The sequence below is a fragment of the Pezoporus flaviventris genome, unplaced genomic scaffold, assembly GCF_033815535.1.
Source record: "Pezoporus flaviventris isolate CSIRO_AGI_PZ_B2104156 unplaced genomic scaffold, CSIRO_AGI_Pfla_v1 ptg000073l, whole genome shotgun sequence".
Classification (NCBI taxonomy): domain Eukaryota; kingdom Metazoa; phylum Chordata; class Aves; order Psittaciformes; family Psittacidae; genus Pezoporus; species Pezoporus flaviventris.
Window position 1 is genome coordinate 6,440,310 of NW_026892621.1, and position 26,191 is coordinate 6,466,500.

The following is a 26,191-nucleotide window of genomic DNA, read 5'->3' on the forward strand; positions in this document are numbered from 1 at the left end:
CTTGAACACTGCCAGGGATGGAGCATTCACAACCTCCCTGGGCAACCCATTCCAGTGCCTCACCACCCTAACAGGAAAGAATTTCCTCCTTATATCCAATCTAAACTTCCCCTGTTTAAGTTTTAACCCGTTACCCCTTGTCCTATCACTACAGTATCTAATGAAGAGTCCCTCTCCAGCATCCCAATATTTTGTAGATACACAATATTCCAGACACTCATTTTCCATGTTCCTGAGGAATGAGTCAGATATCCACCTACCTTGTGTACAAACCTCAGAATTTATCACCGACTCCACTTTAATAATAAAAGATGTCCATGTTTGGCACCAAATAAGAGGTGGTTTAATTCCTGTTATCACACAGGCAAAGACAAACCATCCAGCTCTCCAGCACTGGGCACTGCTCATTAATGTTAGGCTCTTCAACTATGACCTACAATTCTGTAGAATTTTAAAGAATTGCTTATGAACACCAATTAATACATTGATGAAATCAACATTAACATAAGCCCGTTTTTTTAATTTCCTTGACATCAAGGCTGCAGCACCTTGACATATAACGGCATCAAGAGGAGTCACAAAGTTCAGCATGAAGTCAGAACAAAAGACATCCATAACATTAAACATCTTGACAATCCCAAATAAAACCTAAGACCTTTCTTTAAAGCATGGATAGTCTGCCTTCATTCCCTGTGAATTCCTAATGCTCGTCACAAGTTGTGTCATGGTATGAGAGAAAGGCATTTTTCCTCTGCCTCCTGAGTAACTCCAAAGCATCACAGGAGCAGTTTAAAGACCTCTGTAGTTAACTATTCTTGCTATCTCCAGCCATAATTAATTGCTGGCTCAAAAAGGCAACTTCAGTACAAAGTTTTTCCTGTTCCCACTACCTGCCCTAAATTTTACACCAAGGGCTTCACTTCTGTGTTCATTTACAGGAATGAAAGTGGAAGATGGTAAAGACTTAGACTGATAGAAAGAAGTATGGAAAACAGACCACATCAGAAGAGACATCTAAGTCTTTATACATGCTACACAGTTAGATTCTGTTTGTATCACAGAAAGAAACAAAACATTCGGTACATTCAACATTTTCCTGGAACTGCAATTATGCCATTCTGGTAGTGATTTCTTGCCACTTTTTTTGTACTATTGCTGATGTTAGTAAGACAACTTGAATGCACCCAGGAAGCCTCACTCAATACAGATGCTAATTTTTTTCCATGGTCAGTGCTAAAAAATAATAAAATAATAAAATAAAATATAAAAACAAAGTCTTAATTCTTCAGCTCTTATTGATGTTAATAAGCATCAAGTGTTGTTTAGAACTACAAAAAAAATTACCACTCCCAAGCCGTGAATGCAGAAGTCCTGCTGCTGTGAATTACAGATCCCCATTAAAAGCATCGATTGCCACTCTTCCAGCTATGAAAGGCCCTTCTGTTTAAAACACTAAGCATTCCTTAAATTAGAACTCTCCATGTCACTTTATAGTCTTGCAGCCCCTATGGCCAATTCATGTTTCTTCAAATAGATTTAAATTTAACAGAGAGTCTTATAATTTTTCACTTTATTTATTACCATTAAGTATAGAGGTCTCCCCGTAAGGCTTTAGTCTAACACATGCACAGACAAAACAAAAAGGTATTGTTAACACTAGGGAATCTTCGCTAGCATAGAACTGCTGCAGAAACAAAGATGAAGCAATGGGAAGTCACCCATTACGGTGTCCAGTTTGTGCCCTGCAAACAGGATGCCTGCAACACTATTCCACACTGACCACAGTGAGATCAGCAGCCAGATACAGCCCAAAGGCACTCTCCCTGCTGTTGTAGGTCCTCCTCCCTGACAATGCGGCAGAACAGCATTGATCCAAATGGATTGCATTAAGACATTAAAGCTTTTATTATCCTATGTATTCTGCCTGAACTGCAACAGAATCAAGTTACTGGAAACACAAACAGGTTAAGAGTAAGAAGAATGCAGGTGAACAGCCAAGGAAACTATAAGCCCAAATGCAAAACACAAAAACCCACATAGACAGGTGCAGAGTGCACAAAATAGTAAAGAGTTTGTTAGTAGGTACTGGATTTTTACTTAGAGATTATAGCTACACCAGGAATCAATCAACAGCTGACAATCATCAAAAAGCACATCAGTCCTGCTCCTGCTAAATGGGCAGAAAAAGAAGTGACAGACAAGTTAGCATGGAAACAAGGAAACAAAGAGAAGGTAAATTAAAAACAACACTCATAGAAATTCCATGACAGAGGCCACACAGTCTGGATTTCAGGAATTAAGCAGTGCATGCCAGCACAAAGATTGCTAGAGCTATAGTTACTTGTGGCAGCTACTTCTCAGAGCTACTCTTCCCCTTATGTACCAAGGGGGGCATGTCCCCTAAATTTCAGCCCCATAAATACAAACAGAAATAACACAAATGACTTCGGCCACTTCAGCTGGAAATAATGGTCTTTGCTCAAAATTCACTAAACACAGTAATTAAAGCTGATTAAAAAAAAACAAAAAACAAAAAACAAAACCAAACAGATCTCATTCCTCCAAACTGCCCAATTTTTCAGCCAAATACAAGTTAGATCAGCATGAGTTTTATGGCAGAATTGGTTCATTTCGATACTTCTACCAAAATGTCAGTGGGAAAAAAAAAAAAATAAAAAAAATCCATCTTCTCAATGGCTTTCCAAATTCCTTCTATTTATTTATTTTTAAAAATAAAAGACGGACAAGTCAGCATCATCCACTGAAAGCTTGAGTCCCAGAGTTTACTCAGCACAGTTTATGGGATGCAATTCCACTAATCATACCAGACACACTGCAGATTTGCCCTTGTGCAAGTAAATGCCAGATCGTGTATGTAAGCACAGAATCAAGGAATACCAGGTTGGAAGGGACTTCAAGGATCATCTGGTTCAATATTTTTTAGCAGAGCATGACCTGACTAGATGTTCCAGCACCCTGTCCAGCTGAATCTTAACAGTGCCCAAACGCTGCGGAGTCTCCACTTCCCTATGGAGATTATTCCAGTGGCTGCTTGTTCTCATTGTGAAAAAATTTCCTCTTGTGTCTAGTCAGAATTTTCCCAGGAGTAACCTGTGTCCATCAGCCCTCCACTTTTCCACAGGACTCCTTGCAAAAGAGTTTCCATCTTCTTTGCAGCCCACCCTTAAATACTAGAACTTGGTGATAGGGTCACACCTGAACCTTCTTTTCTGCAGCCTGAACAAGACCACCTCTCTCAGCCTTTCCTCACTCAGCTTTCCAGTCCCTGGAACATCTTGGTAGCCCTTCTCTGGACCCTCTCCAGCCTGTCCACATCTTTTTTATATAGTAAGAGAGTGCACACCCTCCATCTGATGGGCTCCTATGGCAAACAACACGCCTTTGGGTTTAAGAGTGAGGACATCACAGTTCCCACTGTGATATCACTACTTTCATCTTCATTACTGAGTAGCTAACTAGAAGAAGGCGATCTAAGGACAGGCACAGATAAGGACTTATATGTTCACATCCACATTTGTGGATGCCCAGAATTAGCTGGGTTCAAACAGATTACGGAAAAGCAGGAAAAGGACCAAGTGCTACAGTACTTTTATAACAAGTGAGGCGTGATCTACCTGAGAGCAATTACAGCTCTAAGAAAAATGAAAGCCTGTTACATATTTCAAGATTTTCAAAACAAGCAGTGTAAAACACACATTTTTTTCATACAGAAGGTTCTCAATTCCACCAGGACAGATCTAACCTTTGCCCACAGGAAGACAGAAAGTGAGCAAGACTCATCACTTGCAAGACAGAGCTGTGAAGTGCAACGGAAGAATCCTTGTCTAGATACCTTACCACAGCAATACCCATTGTCTGAAAGCAGAATAAACTCAGAATTATAGAATCCCAGACTGGTTTGGGTTGGAAGGTCCTTAAAGCTCATCCAGTTCCAACCCCTGCCACGGGCAGGGACACCTTCCACTAGAGCAGCTTGCTCCAAGCCCCTGCGTCCAACCTGGCCTTGAACACTGCCAGGGATGGGGCAGCCACAGCTTCTCTGGGCACCCTGTGCCAGCGCCTCAGCACCCTCACAGGGAAGATCTCAAAAATCAAAATTCTCTAAACTGGATGTAATCTGAGAAAGCCAAGATGATGTGTGAACATGGTCTACTCCTGCCTTAAAAAAGTTTCAGAGGAACTGTCATTTAAAAACCAACCAACCAAACAAACAAAAACAAAAATAACCCCACACTAAAACCCAAAATGGGTCTTCAAAAAATAAAATAACACAACCCAGCAGTCAGGAGCCTGTCCTTGCCAGCAATGCACCAGAAAACAAGCAACAGGAAAGAGACAAGAATAGTCTGGCTTCAAACTGCAGATTAGTTGTACACAATCACACCCTACTCAAAAGAGATCAGAATGATTATTTAAAATAAAGGACTGAATGATAACAGAACAAGGCCTGATTATTCTTAGTGATGCCAAAGGGGTTTTTTGGTTGTTGTTTTTTTTTTTTATTAAAAGAGTATGAAGACTCACGTACATTTCTAATTTATTGCCTGAACTTTAAAGCACCTGAACAGAAAACCGTTATAAAAAAAAAAAAAGAAAAAAAAAAATTAAAGTTAAAAGATGCCTCAAAGCTTGCAAGTTCAAACACAGAAATGATGGAATTACCAAACTCTTCAGAGAATTGCTCAGCAGACATTTAATAAACATGCGAAGAGCAGCTTAACTGCAGTTAGAAATCAACAGAAATAAAGATCATTACAAGTTCCAGAAGACTGTCCTGAAAACATCTGTCTTGCGAGTCCAAATTCGAGGTCTGAAACCTGAAACTACACTACAGCTACAAAGATCCAGTGAAGACCAATTAAGATGTTCAAACAGCATGATGGATTTACACAGTGAGAAACTGCAAGAAACATTACAAAAGAAAGAAGTAGATCAAACTTTAGCAATCTGTTCAAGATTATCAAAGACAAGAAAATTGAATAATCTACACGTTGTTACTTTATTCCAAAGCCCCAGACATTCAGAAATAAAAGGCAATAAAGTAAGTCTGTGCCTTCTGGAGTCTTTGAAAGCAGATCATAGTTAGAGCTCCTAAAATAGCTGGTGTAATACATCTGTTCATAGCCAAGTCAAACCATAAATACATCTTGTATTTCATTAAAGAATTTATTTCCAACTAAGAAGACTGAGACTTCATATGTATACCTAGTGAACTGATTTTCTCTCCTTCCGAACAGATTTAAAAATAATTAAATATTCTCCTTCATTTCTGGAGATAAAAATCTCATTTTTGCTGCCTTGCTCCATGAGTAACTGAAGTGCTACATATGTAGATCTAGTATGACTGTACATCCCTTGTGTAAAGGTGTGAATTCAGTAGTTAGCATGGCAGACATCAAACACAGACAGGATGATAAATGTAAAATCCTCCCACAGATCCCCAATTGCTTGTTAAACACCACAAGACAGAGCTGCATACACAGAAACAAAACAGAAAGATGTAAGGGCTAAGCTCAGACTAACTCTTTTTAGCAATACTAATGAAGTGGTGGCAAATATTGTTTAAAAATAAGAAGGAAGTAGAATGAATCTAATTTTATTGTCTTCTGCTCACAAGCTCATCATGCTCCTGATTTCAGCAGGGTAGAAGCCTGCAGCAGAGAGCAGCAGGAAGCAAGGATGTTTACATTTCTCAACCCCGCTCTCATCAACTTCCATACCCACTAAAAGAAACAAATGTCATTACCAACTTAAAAAAAATTTGGATTTTAGACATGTGAGGAAACTTCACTTTTTAACTGCTGCAACAACTAATTCAAAGGCCACTTTCCATCGGCACAGCTGTTCATCCAGCTCTTCAGTTTTGCTTATGTTGTTTTCCAAGACAGGGAGTGCCTGTTAGAGATTTTACATGTATCTCCAGGCAAAGCCCTTCACGTGGTGCTGCCTGCTTTCGGAATACTTGCTACAGCTCATTGATAAACATCTTCAAACATCTTGACTCAAGTTCTGACCTCACATTTAGTTAAGAGCATAATGCAGGTTTCATTGTCATTAATTATATCCCAAAGATCTGTATAAAGGTTCAGCCACGGTCACCTGCCTTGAGGTGGTTGTGCATCTGAAGCCACCTGCCAGCAGAGAACCAGCAACTCTGACACTTCAGTGAGACAAGAGTATTATAGGAGTCATCTCTTCCGGGAGCCTGGTAGCACACCAAGAAAGCCGAAACCAAGCCTGATCTTTATAGGAATGTTACAGATGTGTATGCATCTGGTCATAAGCGAACACAAAGAAAAAAAAATCTTGTATAGCAGAGGATTTTATATCATAATACTTTATAATACTACAGGATTCCACCCACCCCACCCCATTCAAGGAACGTGTGTTACAACACGTAATAAAAGCAAGCTTCTGGACACATTTTACAATAGCACGTTCACTGATCAGTTGTGCATCAATTTGCTCCCACATTCTGCCCCCTGCCTCCTACTCAACTTCATTTCCTTATTTAAGAACCTTTTTAAAAACACCTCCACATATTTTCAAGCAAATACAACTTTTGATTGCAGCTGGCCCTATGGACACAGTAGTTCACCTAGAAGGAGGCATAAATGCCTAGTGTTAACAAGTGATCAGAACGCAGTCCCTGCCTTTCCCCAAAGGTGAAATTTGTTGCGTATCATGTGTATTAATCCAGACCACCAGTTTATGTTGTGGCTATAGCCTTGTGTCAAACAACAATAATTTAAGCTAAAGTTTTATGTACACAGTTGCCTTGATTAAAACAAACCAACACAAGCTGCCAGGACTCTTTTCTTCAACATAACGCTCGTACCATGCACAGCCAGCAGCTGATGAGCTGCAGCTGACAGCACAGACCCAGCACACAAGGATAGTCCTCTCCCCACTGCCACGGCAGCCTGGATGGGCACTCCAGCAAACAAAGCCTCCTCATAAGTTTCAAATCTAATACAATACAAGAAAGTGGTAAATAACTCCTCTGCTTCTCCATATCCCCCATAGCAGACCTTTGAGTAGGGTCTACACAGAGAAACTGAACAAAAAGTTTGATTCCTCTCAACAGACAAATTGCCCAGGCCATTGTTGTCCAGGTCAGCTGGACAGTAGCCCAAACAATAAGCTGTTTTTAGAAAACCGGAGATTCATCCTCTTATGTGGCATGAGGGAGGGATTTAGCCTTAATTTAGCACCATTTAGAAAAGATTACCCTTTAATTGCAATAGAAGTTGGCAGACAGAGGCAGCAGTGAAAAGCCTTCCTCCTGCAAAGCTTCCAACCAGGCAGCCCTGTCTGGGCAAAGAAGCCAGTGGGGACACAAACCCCCAGGCCCCCACTGGTGTGCAAATCAGGGAGAACCTGAAGAGCCAGCGGTGCTGAAGGGCAGAGACACTGGCCACAACACACAGGGAAGAGCTGCAGCCTTTTGACAGGCTCAGATGTTAATAACACACTGGGCCTCAGGTCAGGGCCCAGCTGGTGCAGGTACAAGGGAGATGCTGGTATCTTTCATTTCTGTGTCAGCTGGGCCAGGTCAGCAGAGGAACCTCCCCAGCTATTCCTGGGTGATGGGGCAAGAGGCATTGCGTTGTGTGCTCAGGCAGCTGGAGGACACACATTGTGTGCCTTAGGTGCAGTGTGGTTGGAACCCTATCAAGGGCCAGTAGCTCAGGAGCCCATTACATGTCATCTAATTTGGAGCAATTCTAATATCCTTCCAGGAAAATGCAATTCTTGTTCAAACAGATTTTGTTGCAGTGACGCCTGTCTTACATCCGTGCTCAATCAAGACACCCCGGAGCCTACAGCACAGTTTAACTCAACTCAGCTTTATTTTGAAAAGTTTAGTGTAAAATAGTGATTTCTATGCATAGGCACAGCCTTAAACCAAGATTAAACCTCCTCCTCCTCCACTTTCTACTCAGCTTAGCATTCCCTGGCATTTCTGATGACCTCAGGCCTGAAAGATGATGCCCATCTGGCTGAGCCATGGGAACATCCTGAAACCAGGGAGTGGTGAAAGGTTCTGCAGCAAGTGGGCTGGGAACCGAAAAAGAAAACTGTCAGGAAAAGACTGATAAGATGAGAAGCCATGGGAACCACTAGTGTCAATGGATAAGGCAAAGAACACCTGTCTGTAGGAAAAGGTTAAGAGAAGACAGCCAAGATAGCGCCACAGAGTAAGAACAACAGCTGGCAGATCAAGGGAACCTGCACTGCAGAGACCGCAACAGAGTTCAGTAGGAAACTGAGGAAAAGGAAGGGCAGGGGAAGTAGGAATGGGGAGATGCAAGTCTGTAGGTAGCTGCTTGACCACACTGCCCTTCAGATATGAATGGGCAGCCAACAGTCTTTATCCCCTTTGTGCAGTAACTGGTTCCAACTTCTTAGCCTAAGGCTACAGTTTGTCTCCCCTTCTAGCCTCCCAAGGTAAAATGCAAAAAGCATCATCTCCAACAGAGCTGTGCAAGAGTTGTTAAAAACATCCCACGTTAACCAAATCTAGCTAACCAGCAACTGTCAGAGACACAAGTCCATTCAAGACACTATTTCAGTCTAAACCTTCATACAGGACAGGGAAATTATCCTAGCTGGGACAAGGAACAGGGCTAGTTTAAACTTACCAGTGTGAAAGAACTAGTCTTTTTGACTACTGTTCACACATGCAAGCCCCCCTTCAAGTTGTGGCAGAAGCTCAAGTAAACGAAGTGGATAACCAAAACGCAGGTTCAGTATGTAAGCATACGCTAGTTTAAAACATTGTTACTTATTTGAGAACAATACCTGACTTGAATAACTGCATCATTTGCCAAGAGCATTCTTCTCTAGTTCCCTTCAACACCGGTAGCCTGGCATGACGCTCAAAAATGACTTCAAGATGGATCTTGTCTTGAAGGATCAAACAGTAAAGGGATTCTGACTTGCTTGGGTTTGGTTGGTTTTTTTTTTATGAGGGATAATTTTTGCAGTTACATATTCAGAGTACTCATTTAATATTATCAGACTCAATAAACCCTGTTCTTGGCATGCTGATAAAAGTTGCTCTGCCGCTCTTCTCAGAACTAAATGCAAAGCAATTCTGAATGCTAGGGTGCAACTGTATGGATGTTGAAGTTGCTGCCAACTGAAAGCATCAAACTACATTTAAGATGTAATGTGCTAAGAGACATGCATTATATGTAGACGGAGAATGGGCCTGGAAGGAAATCAGACCCCAAATATGCAATATGTATTTAATGCAGCCACACAGCAGGGACACAGCAGATGTGCAGAGATGTGTACAGTGCCACAGAGTGCCTTAAGCTACACCTCTGTGTTTAGCTTCATGAGTTGCTGCTTCACCTCTCCATTCACGTTTGCCCTACTCTGGTCACAGGAAGGTAATTCATTAAAAGTACATTTTCTCAGATTTAGAACAGTAAGTAAGAGACTGCAGTAAAGAGTAAAGTCAGGACTGAAGGAAGTTTTAAGGCTACATTCTCCAGCCTTTTTGAATCAGACACACAGCTCTTAAAGGCACACTTAACAGCAAGCACCCATTCCACCATTTCCCTGGATAACTTTACATTCACTGCCACTGCTACTCTTGCTGTTCATTCTCAAAGAAACATCTATGGACTAACCTGTACAGCATGATTAATTCAAAACCAGACTATGATGTCAACACAAAACTAGGAGAAGCAGAGATCCCCATCTTGCACTTGGTGACATACTAAAGCAGATCAGTTTTATTTTTTAAGACTACAAGGAAGAATTCCCTGTCTCTCCAAGAGCTCATTTTACATCCAGAGATGGAATTTAGGCAAGGTGCTCTGTTGCATCATAAACAGACACTGTTTTCAGGCATACAAAGGCCTCAAAGAAGAAAAACTGAAGAAATGGAGTAAAAGGAACTGATTTGTCCTCGCAGATGTTATTCAAATTACTCAAACATAACCTTTTCCATTACTACAGCAGTTTTCTGCACTCCAAGAAAGAGAAACAGAAATAAAAACATTATCTACAGTCCTGAAATTTCAAGACACTAGATCACTAAGCCCAATCAGAAAACACTGTTAACTAGGCTCTGCTGCAACACCGGTACCAAAGGCAGCATTAACACCGATCTTAAAACTCAAGAGGAAGGTTAAAAATCCAAGCCTGTGTAATGTAGAGCATTCATATGCATGAAGAAACCAAGTGCTGGGCTGTTCTTGTTAGCTCTGGCAATCTTTTACAAGTAAAACCTTTAGAGCCTCATAAAACCAAGAGGCAATGGAACAAAACTCAGATCTGCATAAACTCCACATCTTGTGGAAGCTCCATTGCCTTGTATAGCAGAGCCCGCTGAAGATTAAGGCCACGTTCTTCATACAAAGCCTAGTATTATGTGCAGTAAGACAAAGCTAACACATGACAAACACACGCAGCAAAAGGGGAGCCCAGGGCAAGAGAAATATTTTCAAATTAATCACTTTCTATGGAGATGACCCTGCCACAGAGAACAATGATAATAAGATGACAAAATACACTCCCTGTGAAGCACACATAAAAATACAGTGTTAACTTTAACGCTATTTCAGGCTTATTGTAAGTACAGGACAGGACTGTTGTGAGGCAACAAACCCCACACTGATCAAGTAGAAGCTTGGTAAACCACGGGGTCCATAGTCTTTGAGACCAGTTCTCACAATTGTCAGAGCCAAGACCTTAGAAGTGAACAGATGCCTTGCAGGAGCTTCACCAGCCCCGGATGAGCCAAATTCCAAGAGAGGTTCCCAGCTGCAGTCTCACAGGCTGAGGAACATGAAAGGAATGAATACCCTACTATACTCCCCACAAACCCTAACAATGGGGATGTCAGAGGAACATCAGACCAATTTTGATGTTAACAGGCTTTGTGTCACATTAAAAGGGTCCATTTGCTTCAGTCCCAAGAACTCATTTGTATTTTAAAGTGCCTGCCTGTACAGGCTAGATTAGAACAGACAGCTACAAACCATTACAGTAGCTAATGTAAATCCACACGGCTTCCGTTTTATGCAGATGTACCTGCAGGTATCAGCAGCTCCCTGTCAACATATTTCTTACTGCACTGCTGTTGATTGGCTTCCAAATTCAATGAGTAGGCAGCAAGGAATCTACCGAGACATTTCTCCTCTCCTTCCACAGAGAGGATAAAAACAAGCTGATTTGCAAGTAAGTCCTTGGATGAAGCTTGTCTTAAACACAAAACTGCTGTGAAAGCTATGCTCTCCCTGCCCTAGACATATTCGTAAGAGGCTGAAATGTACAACGTTTTGATGGGAAAATTTTCCTCCAAATTTACAGACCAGATGCTGTTCAAGTCCGCTGTGCCAGCAGCCCTGACACTAAACCTACACACTAAGAAGATCTCTCATCTTCCTAAAAACCTCCCAACAGAGGAGCTAACAGCAGGCTAAGATACATACGTCAAGCCTCATCCTACTGGCCATGGACAGTCCCAAGTACAGTATCCCTCCAATTCCTAGGGGAAGAGGGCCTATAGGGATGCTGGGGAGGGACTCTTCATTAGGGACTGTAGTGACAGGACAGGGGGTAACAGGTTAAAACTTAAACAGGGGAAGTTTAGATTGGATATAAGGAGGAAATTCTTTCCTGTTAGGGTGGTGAGGCACTGGAATGGGTTGCCAAAGGAGGTTGTGAATGCTCCATCCCTGGCAGTGTTCAAGACCAGGTTGGACGAGGCCTTGGGTGATACAGTTTAGTGTGAGGTGTCCCTGCCCATGGCAGGGGGGTTGGAACTAGATGATCTTAAGGTCCTTTCCAACCCTAACTATTCTGTGATTCTAATTCACCATGGCACTTATCTCCACTGGGGATCCAAGAGGATGGAAAAGTATAATGGCTCACTCATGTCAAACCTAATCCTGAAATACAGGATTTTTTCCCATCCCAGAACCCTAGAGAAGTTAAAGGTGACCATAATTCATGCACACCATTCTAGGAGTTAAATAGCAGTTCATAAGGAGAGGAGGTAGACTGATGTAGAATACAGGGAGGGGTGAGAGGAGGGCTTCAAAACTCCTGAACATGAGAGTGTTCAGTAGGATCACTGCAAAAACCTAAGCATGGGCATAAAACTATAAAGCCTGCAAAAGGCCTATGGTGACAGAAGACAACCCATCTCAACATTCCTTTCACAAGAGGTAATGCTGCAAGTGTTACAGCAGTCAATTTTCCTTCAGCCCTCCTGAAATCCAGTCAAACAGCTAACATATCTCACATGCTCCTCTTGCTAAAATCTAGATTCAGCTACTCAATCTTTCAGCACAGTAGAGTGCAGCACAGTAGACTCACAGTAGAGATCACAGCCTGCACTCATGCAAGAAAAAACATACTTCTTACTCCCAAATAAGGACTTGGGGCTGTTGATTGACAAGAAGCTCCCTGTGACCCAGCTTCAGTGTGCACTTGAGCCCAGAACCCCCCCGTGTGCTGGGCTGCACCCCCAGAGCGTGAGCAGCAGCTCAGGGAGGGGATCCTGCCCCTCTGCTGTGCTCTGGGGAGAACCCCCTGCAGCCCTGATCCAGCTCTGGGGCAGCAGCACAGGAGGGACGTGGAGCTGTTGGAGAGAGGCCAGAGGAGGCTGTGGAGATGCTGCGAGGGCTGGAGCAGCTCTGCTCTGGAGCCAGGCTGAGAGAGCTGGGCTGGGGCAGCCTGGAGAAGAGAAGGCTCCTGAAGGGGAGACCTGAGAGCAGCTCCAGTGCCTAAAGGGGCTGTAGAGAACCTGGAGAGGGGCTTTGGACAAGGGCCTGTAGGGACAGGCCAAGGGGAATGGCTTTAACCTGCCAGAGGGGAGACTGAAATGAGCTCTTAGGCAGAAGCTCTTCCCTGTGAGGGTGCTGAGGCGCTGGCACAGGGTGCCCAGAGAAGCTGTGGCTGCCCCATCCCTGGCAGTGTTCAAGGCCAGGTTGGACACAGGGGCTTGGAGCAAGCTGCTCTAGTGGAAGGTGTCCCTGCCTGTGGCAGGGACTGGGACTGGGTGAGCTTTAAGGTCTCCTCCAACACAAACCAGGCTGGGATTCTGTAATTCTAAAAGAAGAAACTTACAAAAATAGCTGCCTTATATTTTGCCTATTGTTTCTCAGTCAAATGTGGCTACAGTGAAGCCACTGACATAGCTGAAGGTGGAAGCTAGCAGATGTTATGTTCAAACCATCAAACTGCACCTAAGAGCTGGAAGAATCTAGTGCACACTCACACATTCCTACAATTCCTAATCAGCATCCCAGCCTGGAACTATTTCAAGGCTAATCTCACTTGTTCTCATGCAGAAAGTAGTCTCTCAATGCAGTTTGTAAGTCAGCTACAGGCTACTCTGTGTGGCAGCCTCCCAGAGCACTATTCTCTCTTGCAGTGCTCATCATCACAGCACCCAGCATGCTCACTCCAGATAAACCACCACTTGATCAAGAAAAGACACATGAGCATCAAGCTATTAACATGCAAGTCTTCTGTAAGATCATGATCAGCTCTCCACCACTGACAAACTTTATCAGTCTTGCAAAGATAAGCTTTCATTTGAAGTTGGCTGGTATTTGGATTTTCACAAGTGAGGGAGACAGTTTGTCCGGACATTACTTGTCCCAAGGCAAAATAACATTCCTTCACTGCTTAACTATGCTTCAGTCAAAGGCCAAGACTTACCATTTTCTTTTTAAGCCAATGGTGCAAATACTTGTACCCCTGCCATTGCTAGAATATTACATAGTGAATATAGAAATTACTGTGTAATCTTTACCTACATATATAAACCATGCAAGACAAAATGTGACGTACGTGCACAACTGAAAGCAAAAGTTACATACAGTAATTGCTAACATTTTAAGAAAAATTACAGGCTTGTAACAGATTAGTAATGCTAAATTTCAAATAAAACTAGTATTTTTTATGTTATCTGAGACTCCACTTTTGACAACCTTTTGGTAGAAATCCTTCCTGAACAGAAAAAGGAGAAATTTTATGAAGATTATGTAAAGTACTCTGCTCCCCAGCTGCACTGATTTTCACAATCAGCAACAGAGACACAACAAAACCAAAGCCCTGAGGGTCTACAGAGAAACATACAGCCCCAAGACAGGCAGGAGGCTGGAGCTTGTGGTCTATTGAACCGAGCAACTGCAGTTTCTCCTGGCTCCTGTGGGGAGCTCAGACCCACTTACCACCCTCCCAGTTGTCCAGCCTGCCCAGTTCGCATTACCCCCAGCCTCAGAGACTCCCTTTCAAGTCCATCAAGACTGTGACTCTTGAGCGCACAAGACAGGCAGGAGGGTGTGAGAAACAGCTCTTTTGGGAAAAGAATTTAAAATGAAAAGACAGGGTTTTTTTGATCTTTCTGAAGAAACTTTAAGACCAAATTGATGCGTACTGAATTAGGAGACTGAGTTCAGCAACTGTCATCAGAAGGGATCTGAACAAAAGGGACAAACCTTCACAGACTGAATGCTTCTAGGAGCCAGAAAATGGGAGAAGCACCTCCACAACTTCACAACTCACTGTTGGGAAAGATGCCATCAAAAATCCTGTCACAGATCCAATGAAAGTCTCCAGGAAAGTTTATTTGGAAAGCAAACACAGTGCCCACTGGTGGGGGGGGGGGGACGGGGGACGGGGACGGGGACTGCGAGGTATGGGAGAAAGCTGCAACATTCTCCACGGCCACAGCTCTAGGAAGGTTTCTGTGGAGCGCTGTGCTTGGACAAGCCTGAGGCATGTAAACAAAGACTGAAAGTTGCAAGCTCAGTCCTAGCTCATACCACACTTGTACTCCTTACCCCTTTCCCCACAGCAGCTGCCAAGATCTACTTAAGACAATGATTTACACACCCTTTCATTATATGTATATGTAAGTGAATGATCATAAGCATTTTTCAAAATACATTCTTACAAAGAGCTGCAGGTTGAAGATATTTTGTTCTTGTATTTAGCTACTGTACGCAAAAAAACAAAGAACAGCTCTTTCAGTCTTCTCATAATGCTGGAAATTGCCAGACATGCATGTGTATACACAGAAAGTAAGGAATAAAAATAGAAGTAGCTGCCTCCTGCTGCAAGATACTCGATACACATCTAGGCTTCATTAACTTCCAATGTAATACAGAAACCTGCATTGTATTAGCTGTGTGTCATGGGGAAATTTCTGTTTACAATTAGGTTTGATATGTTCAAAGAGATTTCTAAAAGCAGTTCACCAAGGTCACATTAAATTAGCCAAGTCCATCCATTCAGTGTTTAATTGTACTGTATCACATATGAGGAAGTGCTAATCTCATGGACTGTACATAAGGTAATTTTATCAATAATTGTTTAAGTACATTAAGTTTTACTTGAAAACACATTTGTGGAATTTCGGGATGTAGCTCCTTTCTCAACACGGGTAACAAGATTAAAAATTCAGAATTAAAGAAGAGTGAATGTTAGATTAAGCTTCAGTAGTAAAATCTAAAATCCCTTTCCTTCAGTTTATCACAAATTTTAATGAGGGAAACATCCTTAGTAGCCTCAGTAAGGAAACTTGGGATGCTTTAAACCAAGGATACAAAAGGACTGTTTAAAAGCTAAGTCTGCTGTTTCAAAAAGAAAATAGCTACTCTAATTCCAAGGGAATTTTGGCCATTTCCAAAAGGGGAGGGTTTCTTCCACTAGTTTATTTAAAACAGCTGTGCTCACAAAACAGCCATTCCCATTTCCTGCCCATAAAACATTCCTAACCCATTTAAAATAAAGGAGGGAGAAAAACAAGACAAAAGTCTGGTGCTTGCAACTGCAGAACTGAATCCAAGTATTCATGAAGGTGTCTCACTGAACTTCCCCGCTGCAGCGCCTGCTCTCCAAAGCAATGCTAGCACATCATTTTCCTGTTAGGGAAGCAGTCCTGGTCTTTAGGTTTCAGGGTCTGTCCACATCCCATTTGTAAGTAACTAGAGCACAACAGAATACATTTTTGTGCTGGTTTTAGAAAAGTTGCAACTAAGGTTCTTTGAACACATGAGCCCTAACCCACGTTAAATTCACAGCAGCTACAGAGTTCCGGGTATGGTTTTATGCATGCCTTTGTTTACATTTGGGCTCAGGAGTACAAACATCTGTACAAGGTCAGACACTGAGTTAACATCTCAGATGTGTATGTGCATACATACACGAGTATCAGAGGTCTTAAATGATCTGGCATTTAAAATACAACTACTGCAGTCCTCTTCAGGAGAGGAGGAGGGGAAACACAGGGGCAGTTCAAGTGCTTTCTAGCTTCTGTGGGTGCACAAAAGAAACAAGTCACCCAATTCTCAATTCCTCCTTCCTCAGGCCTTACTTCAAAGAACTACAGGCATGATTTTTCTTTTTTAAGGCTCAATTCTTGGCATTCAAGACTGGCAACACTGCCAATAAAAAGGCAATGCACAAAGCCAAGATTTTGTCTACAAAAAGCTGTATTTGAGGCTAGAGGGGCAGCTTTCTCACATCTGTCTCCCCTGAACAGGTCTGCTGCACCAGGGCACATATGTCACCACATCCTGTGTGAGCCCAGCACACAGAAGAAAAGAGGATTTAATGTTTTCCTAAGTTCCTCTCACTTCAATTAGTTCTTCTGGCAAGCTTGTCACAACTCACATATGAAACAAAGTGATATGAGGCTGGTCTCTGTCCCCAGTGAAGTCCCAGAGGACCTCATCACAACTGAATCATTAGCTGTTAGAGAAATCTTAGAAATGAGGGAAAGTGACTACTCTGCTCGTCAGCTCTCTGTAACCTCTGCAGTTGACATGAGAGAGGTAAGTGCTTTCCTGCCTGCCTGAAATGGTTTTGATCACAAGAATACCAGCAGGAAAAGACCATTATATCCTAACACAAGCAGACTGAGAAAATCAGAGCTGTTTGCCAAAACCAATGACATGAAAATTATAGAAGTTTGGATTTAAAGTAAAATTCTTATTAAAGATAGACAAGGAAAGAAATTGCAAAACAAGACTAAAAATAAGCCCAGTGTAATACCTGAAATTGCAAATTTCTCCTTGCCATTGGGGAAAAAAAGCCTCCACAAACACACAGATAAGGCCTAATAAACCTGCCACGGTAAGGGGATTTTCCAACTTAACAAAATGTTCTGGTTTTCATGCACTTGAAGTTAACTTATTTACACTATTTAAATGCAGATTTTTCTGTAGCTCTACAGTATGCTAAAGATCCTACTTTCAAATTGGGCCTACTTCTTATGTACACACAAGGCAGATTTTTACATGACAGGATCTAATTCATCTCGAAAACCAACCAGCCATTCAAATTTAAAAACAACCAGTTGTATTGTTATGAAAGACGACAAAGCTGGCCGACAAAAGCTACAGCAGTCAGATTTATTTAAGATCACAAAGCTTAGCACTCAATTATAATTCGGATAAAAGAAAATCTGCATATTATTCTAGAGAACAAGGCCGGGACAAAGCCTTCTTAAGGGTACAAATACTTCAGAGGGTGCACAAAGGTTTGCATTTTCTTGTATGTTTCATCACAATGCAGATTCTTCTTTAAAACCCTCTGCGTACCACCACAGTCGTAAGATGATGAACATCATCCCAGTACTGCCGAGTGACAGAATAAAAGCCATTGCCAAACATGTAAATTGGATTTTGCAATGAGAAACATATGAGATTGAAGCCACAAAAGTTTGAGAAAGAAAAAAAAAATTGTGTGAAAGAATAGGTATTTGATGAAGGGCAAAATGGCAACTTTTGTTATAGGTCAAGTCTCACATTATAGCTGTTAAATTATGTACATTTATATAAAATTTGAAAGGGACAAATGAAAATTTGAACTGGAAATTAATAGCTTAATCCCTGTTCCTCACTTCACAAGAAATTATTTATGTGAAACATGATTACCTGATCAGAGAAACCCACAAAATAATTCTATACCAAATGCTTGAAAATGCATTCTCTGTTTCCTTCCTAGCATCGTACTGTTATAAGCTTTCATTCACAGCTACTGGCAGTGCACCCACTGCCAAGCTCTAGCAAGAACTAGTGGGCCAGGCTGGGTTGCATGCATGTCACAATATTTAGCCACAATGGATATCCCAACCAAATCCCTCCCAGAAAACATACCCAGCCTTGTGGGCAGGGAGTACAAGAAAATTTCTTCAACTTTAGAGTCATCTGTTCATGCAACAGAACAAGTGCCAAACAAACATCATCCATCAATCATTTCAAAACAAAACGATTCTGAACATGGAAAGAGACTAAAATAGGATGTAACAAAATCTCTGTACACAGGAAGCAGTGAAACTTGCTTGATTTCAGCAGGTTAGATGGCAGTTCAAGTGTCCTTTTAGTTTGTAGCAATACTGAAGAAATAAGTTTATTCATCCGTTACATCAATGCAGTTCTCTGCCTTGGAATCAGAGCTGAACTACAGGACCAGTTCTGTTCAACAATGACAGGACATGCAGAGAGACTTCCTAATGAAGTCTATTATAATGAATTTATCATAATACTGCTTCACTGCCTATATCCAATATCCAGGCTGCATGTTAGAAGCAATTAAGGGGTGAAAACAAAAGATTTAAAGAAACAAAACAGTGTGGCATATGCCACAGCAGAGAGCAGTACACCACGAGGCACACCATTTGTTTCACTGAGAACTGCATGGGTCCCAGTGCTGCACAGTTGCTCCCCAGCCCAAGTGCCAAACACAGCCACAGCAGTGCAGAGAAACCAAGACCATCCCCGCACTGCACTTCAGTTTGGGCCAAACATTCCCAATTAGGCCCATGTCCACACACACAAGATCCCACAGCCAAGATGTTTTCTGTGTGGATCCCTGCTTCCCTACAGCCCCAGGGGCAAACCATCCCGTTTTATGGGCAAGACAGACCACAGCACTTAGCACACTCTTCAGATAGGTCCCGTCTACCCACTCCAAAGTGATGCCTGTCTGCAGGCAAGCAGACGGATGTTGGCTTGTGGAAGCAGACTCCACTTCAGCCATAGCAGTGACGGGAAGAGAGAAGGGGAAGGAAAGCAGGAGGTGGAAGAAGGGAAAAAATATGGAGAAAGTCACATTTCTGCAGCTACTACACTTAAAACTTCAGCTGTTCACCAAAATGGAGGATACTGCATTCATTTGGATTGCAGTTTATTTATGTCACTTGCCCCTGCTAAGGTTTTGTAGATCATATTTCCAACCCACTTATATTCCTCTGTTGCTGGGTTACCAGAACTGAACAAACAATTCTCTGCAGCCTGCCAAAAGAGAGAAAGAAAGCAAACTAATGCCTGAAGGAAGCACCACCCTCTGGAAATCATGTTATGGCCCCACGCTCCTACAGATTAGTCACAACCTCACACACAGTACAGCAAAAGAGGAAATGGTGAATCCGTTAATTCTGGGGTAGCACACAGGAAAGAAGAAATAAGTTTATTCATGCATTAGGTCAATACAGTTCTCTGCCTTGGAACCAGAGCTGAACTACAGGACCAGTTCTGTTCAACAGTGACAGACAGGAAACAGACCAAAACTACTATTCCTACCCACTCGCCCTCCTCCTAGGGAAACCAGGTAATTTTCCAAATAACTAGAATTTTCTTTCAGATTCTAAGAAAAATGGTCCGAAATTCAAAGTACAAATTCTGCATTAACAGCCCAGAAACTAGCAAGCGCGTTCCAGCAGATGTTGAAATGACAAGTAAGAATTGTGATTTAACTGTGGGTATCACCACAGCAGAGCTACACAAAAACCCCACGTGACAAAACACTGATGACTGTAGGTTTAAGACTTTCAGTTTCCAGGCAGCATGTCTAGCACATCAGGGCTGCACAAACTTCCACTCCAGGGATGTACGAACACACAGTTGCCACGTGCAGAACTGCGCCTGTCAGAACCCCTCTAGGTTCACACAAGCCCTTAGGAATATCGCTTTGAAATAATCTTACCCTGTGGCACCTGTGGAGAGGGACTGCCAGTGTGAAGAACCACAGAATAGTTAAGAGTGGAAGGGACACTCAAAGCTTATGCAGTCCAACCCCCCTGCAGTGAAGCAGGGACAGCTTCAACTAGATCAGGTTGCCCAGAACCACATCCAGCCTGGCCCTGAATGTGCCCAGGGATGGTGCATCCACCACTTCTCTGGGCAACCTGTGACAAGATTTTACCACCCTCATTGTAAACAATTTTTTCCTCACATCCAGCCTAAATCTATTTTAGTTTAAAATAGTCACCTCTCATGCTATCACAACAGGCCCTGATAAAAAGTCTTTCCCCATCTTTCTCATTTTAATTACTGAAAGGCTGCAATAACATCTCCACAGAGTTTTCACCAGGTTGAACAACCCCAAGTATCTCAGCCTTTCGTCACAGGAGAGGTGTTCCATCCCTCAAGCAGTTAATCCAGTATTTCTTCTGCCTAGACTGTCTGTCCCCTGGGGCTGACCCTGTCACCTTGTCTCTCAACACCACAGCAGCCCTCCAGCCCACAAGCAGAGCCTCAACTCTCAGCTGTCCCCATCTGGGACTGTGCACTGAATGATGCCAAATGCAAGTCTCTAACAGGAACAGTTTATCTGGGTAAAGACAGAAAGCGTTGCAAGAGAGACTACATCCCAGTAGGGACCACTACCATAACTGCCAGCCTGACAATAATGCTGCTGCCACAGCAGCACCCCAGGACTGCTAATTCCCAGCAGCCCGATGAGATGGACCCACGCACACTGCACAGGCTGTGGGGTTTGGACTATTCAGGCAGCAGTTTAATGGTCAAGCTCAGCAGCAAGGCTAGCTTAAAATACTCCTCTCATTAACTATTTGCTGCTACTGCACAGGTTCATTGAGACGCGGTAGCAGCACACACCTGAAACCCAAATCTGGGAACTGACGTAACTCGAAAGCAAGAAGAAATCTGCTACCAAAACCAAACCAAACCAAACAAAAAACAAACAAACAAAAAACACAAAGAAACAAACAAAAACAAAAAAACAAAAAAAACAACCACAGTAAAAAAAGAGCACAGTTCATTTATCCCCTCCACCAGGACAGCAAACACCCAGTACTATACAGTAAATGGCACTACTGCTGCCAAGCTTTTGTTTCCTGAACCTTGGGTTTAATCTAATGTAGAAAATTAGAAACACATTATCTAATACTTGCTGGAGGGTCAGGGACAGCCTCATTGAGGGCTGAGGCACAGAAAAGCATCACAAAACAGAAGTAAAACATGATGTTTCACCAAGACCCAGCTCTCAACTGAGACTACAGCAGCTTAGAGAAAACCGCTACTCTGGAAACATGGGTGTTTCTAACAACTTAAGTCACCCAAATATCTATGGATGTTATATTACCTCAGGTGTAGGAAATTCTATCAGAAAAAGGCCAATAATAAAATTCAGCAATTTCACAAGAACATAATTTGAAATCATCACTTTAAGAATATAATTAAGCAGATTTTTAAGAAAGGCAGTTCAAGCAGCAGTGGCAAAGAGAATGAAGTTAGCAACATGAAGCCTGACAGATTACTATTTCTAGTACAGCAGGAAAAACTGGAATGTTTAATTTCCCAGATTTTCTTTTTCCCAAAATAAGGATATGTAAGAAAAGTAGCTTTTCCAAAATACAGTACTAAGGGTCTTTACCACTGCAGGCATCAGATTAATTACAGGTATTCTTAACATACATCAATTATGACTTACCAAAATATAAGAAACTTAGTTTACATGGGAGCATTTTACTTACCTCAACCAGTTTCCAGTCTGTTTCTACACTAGACACAGCAATTCTGTTCTATTCTTAACATTTGAGCTGTTGCAGGTGCTAGGGTCCAAGTAAAAATTGCCATTAAATCCACAAAATAGGTTCACAGAAGTATGAGTTTTCACATACTAATGGAAAATAGTTATATCAGTTCCCCAATATCAATTTGTAGTTGTACTTATTCTAGATTTACACGTGTATAAGCAGAATTAAATTCTATTAAAAAGAACAAACAAACAAACAAAAAAAAAACCAACCCACATACACACACAAAAAGAAAGAAAACCACAAAAAAAAACAAACACAACAACAACAACAAAAAAAACCAAACAAACACCACCAAACACATTTCCTTTAACAGCACTGGAAGGTTAGGGGTAATCTCAAATGTCATTAAGGTCCTTCCCTTTCAGCAGGAATCAATATCACACCTGAATGTTTATTAGAAGGAGGCTGCAGAGGTGTACCTGAGGCCATAGAGCTACTGAACATCATTATTTACTGTGACAGAATGGAAAAAACAGTCAATCCAGCACCGAACTATGAGCACAGAGGATTTAATCCCAATCTGCCACTGGCTTGTGATGTGACTCTAGCCCAGCCATTTTTACCTTCTTTGCCCTTATGTTCCTACACACAAGATGAGCACAGCAATACAGTAGTACAATTGGTAAAATGTTTTGAAATTAGATTAACACAATAAGGAAAAATCACCGCTACTTTTGAAGGTGCACAGTAAAAACACTAAACCAATCTGGATGATGTATCACATATCCAAGTAACTGTTACATATTTAAATGAATTAAGCAAATCAAAACTTCTGTCAGTGATCACAGATACTGTACACTCCACCTGAGCAGCACATTTAAATAAACAGCACAAATATTACAGCCCGGAACATATTACCTCAGCTGCATAAGACACCCCACTTTAGCCTAGTCAGAAACAAAGCAGGAATGTGTTATTTGAATGTTTTCTGTCAAAGACAGCTTCCAAGTCTACCAGGAATCCTTTAGACAATACAAATCATGGCATAAAGTCAATACACAATCCTTAAAAGCAAAAAAAAAAAAAAAAAAAGCCAGCAGATATAAGGTCACCCTACAGATCACTACCCCCCATATATAAACTATATACATCACATTAACTGTGATGCACTGACACATGCTTTTAGACTCTTAGGACAGCCACAGTCTATTTGCATACTTTTATATTACAGAACTAAGTAATTCATAACACCCATGTTTTCCAAAGGATTTAAATGCAAGTCTATAACCACCAACGCAACATAACTACCTAATCAGAAAGAAGCTTTGGACAGCAGCCAGTTTTATAACTGAGCTCATAGTTATCAATCTAACTGACATCTCAAAAGCAACTCAGAAGTACTGAGTGAAGCACTACCCTATTTAAGTTAACATTCTATGCCATCCTCCGCTACAAATCATCAAGAACACAAATAACAGAACCCCCAGTCAATCAATTTTGTAGGCTGGAGCATGCAGAGAGCTGGCCCTACCTGTCTTCGACAGCTCAGACAGGTCAGAAGCCCTGTAATTTACACGATCAGCACGACTGCAGACAAAGGCTCCCAAATGACTTACTAGTTGAACACAGCCTACAGAAACAACTTTTCGTTATTACATCTCCTAGAAGCGGAAAAAAAACAGCAGTAAAAATTATACGCATACAATGTGACGATGTCACTCCAAGAAAGCCAGTATCTTATTCCTTTGAGTTAGGGAACACATGTATAATGTTTAATAAAAGTTTGAAATCAGTTCCCTTTTACAAAAGCAAAGGTGAAACTCAAGATAATAAGTTTACTTAGGAAGACAGTTTGTATTTAAATTTAGCTCTCTCAAATCGATAGAAGAAATGCAGCACAAATTACCATAAAAGATCTGAGATCAAGTATGCACACAAAGCAGATAAAGGGACGAACTGAGGAGAGTTGACAATTTATCAAGGACCATGACTAAAGAGAGGTTGGTGTGGACCCTCAGTGCAAGACAGAACAGCTCCCCAGCTTCACCAGGAGGACTTGAATTGCAAACACTGGAAATACACACAGCCATCTTTATAAAATGGGGTACAGCTCTGAGGATGCCATCTGCACTTACCAAAGAGATAAAACTGTGGAGGTTAAGGTTATGACATTCTGCCAAAGTCAGGGATGGGAGACAGGTAGGAGAACCTGACCAGAAAGCTATGAAAGATCTGATGACTGTAGCAGAACAGCCTGCACTTTCCGCAAATTATATTACAAATTTCCTAAACTGGGAGCCCATTTGCCTACAGTATGAACAGTGCCATGATATGGGGTGCTTTATAACATTAAAGTTTAACCAAACCTACAACACCCAAGCAGTGCAGGAAACTTCTCTGTATGCCTTCATAACAGTTGGCATAACATGGCCTTGTGCTATTGAGGGCTCCAGATACAGTAGAAAAGAATAAATCTATAGAGACTAGAACTGCTGCATTTTAAAAGCCTGCATGAAGTCACAGTTAAGAAGCAAGAGAAGGAAAGCATTCCTGTTCTAGTCTGACATGCTACCCATTAATCCCCTGCCTCCCCAAGAACAACCTCAGGTAACCCAAGGTGGAGTCCCTTTAGGTTGGAGCTTGACATGTGGCAAGTCTTATATGCAACACTCCTCTAGCTGTGCCTGGGAAAAGCAAGAAGTTGAATAAGCAGCAAAGACAAACTCCTCCTCTGACAGCACGCTTCATGCATCTGCTGAAGGTTTAAAAGATCTAATGCAGACCAGATTCTTCTACAGCATCACAAGAAAAACTCGAGGAGCAATGCTTTTTCCCTGTGTAGGCTACCTAGGAGGGTCTCCAAGCTGTTGCCAGAATTGTTTGCCTCCCAGGTTTCGACTTAATTACAACAAGACATGCATACACAAAGCAAAACCTTCAAAACATTAAAAGCAAAAAGGAGTGAATCACTGCAGATCCTGCCATTTTCTTACCCCCCCCCCTTTTTTTTTAATAACTTTTACAATCTTCTTAAGTGTTGCTGCCCTATAAGAACAAAAATAAGTTGTCTTCAAGCCTTTTTCTGTGCTATGTTATTTCTGTGGTGGTCCGCGGTCCGGAAGTTACTGACACCAACGCAGGATTCCTCCCTCCACACAAAAGCCTCCAGATGCTCCCGAACCTGGCCCCGCCCGCTCGGAGGAGCGGTCGGTGCCGACAGCCCCCGCCGGGGAAGCGCTACACCGCTTCGCTGGGGGCGGCCGAGAGCAGCCTTCCTTTCCTGGCTGCAGCCCCAAGGCCGACCTGCCACCAAAGCCTGAGACAAGAGGGGACGGGAAGAGACACAAAAGCATTTACACGCTTCCCTCGCACATTCCCCCGGCACAACACAGGGGCTTAGAGGCAGATACACGCCCTCCCCCCCCCCCTTTATTTTTCCACTTTCCTGGTCTGAAAATCAATTGTCTCTAAGAGCTGTCATCTTGGAGAACGGTTTGACCGCGCCGCAGGCAGCAACACTGAGGCCTGCTCGCCCGCCTCCGAATTCTTCCGGCAGCCCGGACTCCCCGCGTGCCCCACCACAGCCCCATCGCCCCGGGCTCCCCTGACGGTGACCTGCCCCGCTCCCACCTTCCCCTAGCCGCCTTCGCCTCCCAAAAGGCGCCTTCCCCCGGCGCCGCCTCACCTCCTTTAGCTGCTCCATCTCGGTGCGGATGGTCTCGTACTCCAGCTCCAGCTCCTCGTACTGCTGCTTCAGCTGCTGCTTCTCCTCCAGTACGGCCAGCCCGTACTCCGCCGCTTGGATCTTCTCCCGGGTGGTCTCGCCCAGTTCCTGGAACAGCCGTTTGATCTCGCTCCGCAGCCACTCGGGCTCTGATTCCATCAGCAGCTTGGAGTATTCTTCTTCCTCCATGGCCAACGACATGTCGGCGGGAGCACCCGCCGGCTCCCAGCCGGCTCGGCCGGCGGGCGAGCGAGCGAGGAGGCGAACACGCAGCCCGTGTGCGGCTCCTAGCAGCACCGCAGCCCACGCACAGCCATGGCGCGGCCCCCTCGGGCTGCCATCCGCGGGCGAAACGCCCTCTGAGCCGCCGCTCCCCGAGCGCCGCTGCTGCGATGCTCGCCCTAAGCGCCGACCGCAGTGAAATCATTCAAAAGGAACGGCCGGCCCGGCGCCCCGCAGCACGCTGGGAGTTGTAGTCCGGCGGCCGGCGCGTCCAGCGGGAAGTCGGTATGCACGAACTACAACTCCCAGCGTGCACGACGAGGGGCGGTGGTGGTGGTAACGGGGAAGGAGCGCGCCCCCTGCTGGGCGTCGGCGGCTGTGCACGCTGAGTGGGGCCGGAGAAGTCGTACCGGGAGGAGGACGTATCGTCCTGAACGCGCTCACCCGTCAGCCACGGC

At 43.1% G+C, this 26,191-nt stretch overlaps 1 protein-coding gene across 2 annotated transcripts in view; it reads right to left on the reverse strand.

Annotated features, from left to right (window-relative positions):
- Window positions 1-25,954, reverse strand: part of BICD2 (BICD cargo adaptor 2) — a 90,375-nt gene extending 64,421 nt beyond the window's left edge. For both annotated transcript variants that reach the window (XM_061473064.1, XM_061473063.1), the window contains exon 1: window positions 25,473-25,954. In XM_061473064.1, the coding sequence (XP_061329048.1) occupies window positions 25,473-25,712 (240 nt within the window). In that variant the 5' untranslated portion in view covers window positions 25,713-25,954. The remainder of the gene's footprint in view (window positions 1-25,472) is intronic.
- Between the last annotated feature and the right edge of the window lie 237 nt (window positions 25,955-26,191).